Source organism: Tubulanus polymorphus, chromosome 2 (assembly GCF_964204645.1).
Source record: "Tubulanus polymorphus chromosome 2, tnTubPoly1.2, whole genome shotgun sequence".
NCBI classification, from domain to species: domain Eukaryota; kingdom Metazoa; phylum Nemertea; class Palaeonemertea; order Tubulaniformes; family Tubulanidae; genus Tubulanus; species Tubulanus polymorphus.
Window position 1 is genome coordinate 27,420,192 of NC_134026.1, and position 5,046 is coordinate 27,425,237.

General features: G+C 39.0%; 1 protein-coding gene across 1 annotated transcript; it reads left to right on the top strand.

The window, feature by feature from the left end:
* The first annotated feature begins 755 nt into the window (after positions 1–755).
* On the top strand, positions 756–2,927 carry LOC141899128 (metabotropic glutamate receptor 3-like). The gene has a single exon (XM_074785281.1). The coding sequence runs from the start codon at positions 756–758 to the stop codon at positions 2,925–2,927; it is 2,172 nt and encodes a 723-aa protein (XP_074641382.1).
* Positions 2,928–5,046: the final 2,119 nt, after the last annotated feature.

Here is a 5,046-nt window from a genome sequence, read left to right on the forward strand (position 1 = left end):
AGCTATTTCAGTTTATGGTAGTCGTTGCCCAGCGATGACTTCGTCAAATCGTCCGCCATCTATCGCATTTTATGCTTAAACTTCAAGTCATCGCGCTATGTTTGGTACGCAAATACAGTTACTCAAGCATGCCGAATTCTATAAATGCCTTCATTCCCAGAGGAGCGAGGGCCACTTTGCCTATTGATAAACAATTTCATAAACACCTCATTTTCATTGCTGAAGTTAGAATCGTATGATTAATCCATCACAGCTTATTCAGTGTAGGAATCATTTTCAAAACCACAACATAAAGCAGATGTAAGATGAGCGGTCCCTCCCTTTAATTATATAAACTGCATTGATGTATGTTTTTCTTTTTTCTTTTACTATATACGACTGATCAGGTAACATTGACAACGAGTGACTGGTAACATGAGCTGGTTGACGAATCGTGTAACATGTAAAATGTTGTTCATATGAAACAGTAATGAATTAACTGATTGATCTATAATATGTTCTGCATTTCTTGGTAGGAATAATGTATATCACGCCATGTTTTTTATTTGTTATATGGTATTCAGGTTATGGATTTGTGTTTAATCACGAAAACCTAATCATATTCAGTACGTGTTATAAAACGCCGAAAATAACGACAAAGCGGAAAGGTTTCTTAAGCTCCTTATGGAATCTGTCGCGCAAGGAAATCTCTCCCGGTTAAAGAAAGGAGTTTGCAAAACGTCACGGCAGCGGGTATGCGGCTAGTTGATAAGAATATGGCAATGGTGTATTTTCGTGAAATATGGAAAGTTTTAGTTTTATTGCTATTGATGATTTTGCTCGTGGATTATTCGAAGGAAATCATCATACCAGACGTCACCGATGAACCGTTTACGATTGCGGGTGATTTGATTTTAGGAGTTGTAAAATCAATTGGGCAAAATGATAAGAGAACGTCCGCGTGTAATGGAAAGGTCTCTATAGGAGGAGTGATAACTGTTGAAATGTTTTCATTCGCCATTGCTCAAGTAAACGCTAACAAGTCGTTGCTTCCTGGTATCAAATTAGGTATGCGTTTTTTCGATACTTGTGGTAGTGAACGTATGGCTGTTGCTCGGCCGATGCAGCTACTTGATGCGATGTGCCCGCAAAATAATGCCCGAACATACGGTCAACTCGTGGGCGCTATCGGAGATGGCCGATCCAAATATGTGGTCCACGAAGCGCGAATATTGCGGCAATTTTCTTTACCAGTGATGTCCACAGCGGCAACATCCGACGAATTAAGCGACCAAAAAGCATTTCCATATTTCTTGAGAACAGCTCCTCCCGATGAATTTCAGACAACTGTTATGGTAGATATCTTGACGCAGTTCAACTGGAGTTACTTTTCTATGTTGTATGTCGATGATTCCTACGGTATTTTTGCCTTGAATAATCTTTACCATCGTTCGAAACAAAAAGGTATCTGCATGGCCTACAGTAAATCGATTGGTGATCTGACAACAGACGATGAATACGAAGATATCATAAAAACTCTTTGGAAACAAAAACGGGCAAGAGTGATAATCTCGTTTCTTTCTGGAAAGCACTTGTTTCGCCTTCTGCATAAACTAAAAAAATTCTTGGAAGTCAAGAAGGCAGAAAGCAATCATTTCATTTGGATTGGTAGTGATGCATTCAGAAGTCCCTCTTCATGGGAGGATAAAGAAATGGGCGTCGGTTCCATTTATATCGATCTTGATTTTAAGACTATACACGAGAAATCGTTCTACCATTATTTCGGACTACTGACTTATGAAAATATCACAAATCCGTGGAAGGATATTTTAGTTGAATATTTGTTCAATTGTACGTGGAACTCGTCTCCAAACTGGAGATATTTACACTGTGAAAAATTCCAGAACGTGTCTTTTAATGAAAGCGAACGATTTAAAGATATAGCGAACGATGCGAGTTCGAAATTTGCCACGACACATGATTGCATTTTTGCATTCGCATTTGCAATCCAAGAAATGATTTCGCAAAGATGTCCCAATGTATCGTCGGGTGACACGAACACGCTTGAGGTCTGCATCCACGGTCACTTATTGTACGACTATCTCTTAAATGTATCATTTACGGGTTTAGCTGGACCGATTGCGTTTGACAGTGTTGGTAATGGAATGACTGGTTATAAGATATCTCAGTTTCAATACAACCCCGCTGATGGATTCCGCCATGTTGTTATCGGTAACTGGGATCGGGCACGCGAAAGTATTCATATAGAAATGAATAAGATGAATTGGAACGCAATAACAAATACAGCCCCGCGGTCTTACTGTTCAGAACCATGTCCACCGGGGCATTACAGTATAACACTTGACGTTCACTGTTGTTGGAAATGTCAGCCTTGTCGTAGTAACGAAATCACTAACTTCAATAAAACTGATTGTGTCCAATGCAAAGAATTTAGCTGGCCTGACCAAAATACATTTCTAGATTGCGTGGAGATTGCAGCCGTGGCACTGAATGTCAGTCATCCAGTGGGTATCACTCTGATCGTCCTAGTGACTGCTGGACTAGTGATTGATATATTGATAGTATCAGTATATATAAGATACAGGCACGAGCGTTTGATTAAGGCGGCAAGTCGTGAACTCAGTTTTGTGACGCTTTTCGGAACATCTATTAGTTTTCTACTGGTGTTGGTTCTTCTTGCTAAACCGAGCAGTATCACCTGTAGTATCCATAGAATCGGTTTCAACGTCAGCTATTCGATCATTTACTGCCCTTTACTCGTAAAAACCAATAGAATATATCGCATATTTTCGGCTGGAAAACGGGGTTTGTCCCAGATTCGATACATTAGTGGAAACTTCCAGATGTTCGCTACAACAGCACTCATTACCATACAGGTAATGCATGTCATCAATCGCATGTCTTCTTCTCTGCCATTACAGATTTAACAATGTCTATTTTACGTTATGAAAGGAAATTTAGCATTCATTAATGTTTCATTTCACGAATATCAACCATAAAGCGTGGAGTTAAAAATGGCAACAGATTTGGCAATTAGATTAATTCCATCGGCACACATCATACGTGTTGTTCAATATTGCATTATGTTAGGATGTAGATTTGTCGCTGTGTTCAGTGGTCTGGGTGCTGCTTTTCCTGTTTTTGTTACATACAAAGGCCTTTATATAAGATGATATTTATGAAATGACATTTTCTAGTTTGGACGTTGAAATCGACGAAACAAATAGTACAACATGATACGTATAACGCCTTTTTTGTTAAATTTTCTTTGTCACATTAAGAGATAATTTAGATAAGCCTTAAGGAGGAAAATCGGATTTTCGCCCGTGTTTAGTTGTTTTTAGGTAATTTGCATGAAACACTAATTATAGACGGAACTAACTAAAATGAAAAAGGAATTCCTGTTCGAAAACTCGACCATCTTCAATTAGCTTAGACGCCTCCGTACGAAATATAATCATTCCAATGGTGCTAAAAAATGCTTTGAACAGCGAGATAAAATGTATCAGTGACAAGTTCATTACTGAGAATTACTGAGGAAAAGAAAGTTTATCTTTTCGACTTTCATTAGCGAGGTGACACTGATCGAATATTTCTTTATTGTATCCCCGAGATATTCATGTGATCTGCAAATTCATCTAATTAGGCGAAAAACCGTTGGGTATCTTACGCGCATTTAGAAACAAAAGTCTTTGATTGGCCACACCCGTATTGACATTTTCTGACGCAATCGAACGAGCGCTGATTTTATAAATCAGGAATCCACCTGATACCGGTAGTTGCATTTGCAGCAAGCTTACAATGGAACAGTTAGTTTTGCTTCTAACCATTGTATTAGTTTTTTTATTTAGTGACGTAACATGTATCTATGTTCCTGATGTCGGTAATGACACATTCGAAATAAATGGTGACGTTATTTTGGGTGTCGTTAAATCTATCGGCCGATCAAAAAATACATCCACGAATTTATGTACAGGAGATTATTCGTTACGACGCTTGATTGAGTTAGAACAAATTGTATTCATGGTCGACAACATAAACAAAGATCCATCGATGCTCCACGGACTTAGTCTTGGCTTACGAATTCTCGATACGTGCAGGAGCGAAAGACTTGCTGTTTCTAGATCCTTACAGGCTGTCAATACGGAATATTTTAGCAGTGGAATGGACCTACTGGCACCTTTGATCGGGGTACTAGGAGATAGTTGGTCTCGATATGTAGTTCTCGAATCTCGTATTTTACAGCAATATTACGTTCCGGTTATTAGTTCATCCGCGACATCCGATGAATTGAGCGATCGAAATGATTTTCCTTTCTTTATAAGACCGGTTCCACCGGATAAATATCAAACCGAAGCAATGTTGGATATTATGGAATATTTCAACTGGACGTATGTATCGATGTTGTACGAGAGTGATACGTATGGCATAAACGCAATGACCCATGTTTACCGTCAGACTAAGAAAAGAGGGATGTGCCTAGCGTATGTGAAGGCAATAAGTTCATCGGATATGACTGATGATGAATATGAAGACATAGCTAAAGGTCTATATGACAAAAAGGAAGCATCAATCATAATTTCATTTTTGCCCAATTCGGCCGCTAACAAAGTCATTGAAAAACTCCAAGCGTATACATTAGGCAGGAATCATTTTGTATGGCTTGGAAGCGACGCTTTTTCCATCTGGAGACAGTTCTCCTCGATATCCATGGGGTCAGTTTATATCCGGCTTGATTTGAATTCGGCTTCACGGGATAGCTTTGGTGAGTACTTTCTTTCGCGGACTTATGGTGATCTGACCAGCCCCTGGAAAGAAGCCTTAACGGAACTGGCATTCAATTGCAGTTTTCAAGCCAATACCTGCAATAATCATAAAGATAGAAAATACAACGAAAGCATATTAAATCTTGACCAAACAAGCTACAGACTTAAGGGTAATTCCACCCGGTATGCTAAAACGTACGATGAGATATATACATTTGCACGTGCATTGCATCGCCTTTTAGAGGATAAGTGTAAAAACATTACCGATAAAAACCTCTTG

What these genes read in the sequence shown, in the direction of transcription:
- LOC141899128 (XM_074785281.1), top strand. Translation starts at nt 756, where the DNA reads ATGGCAATGGTGTATTTTCGTGAAATATGGAAAGTTTTAGTTTTATTG.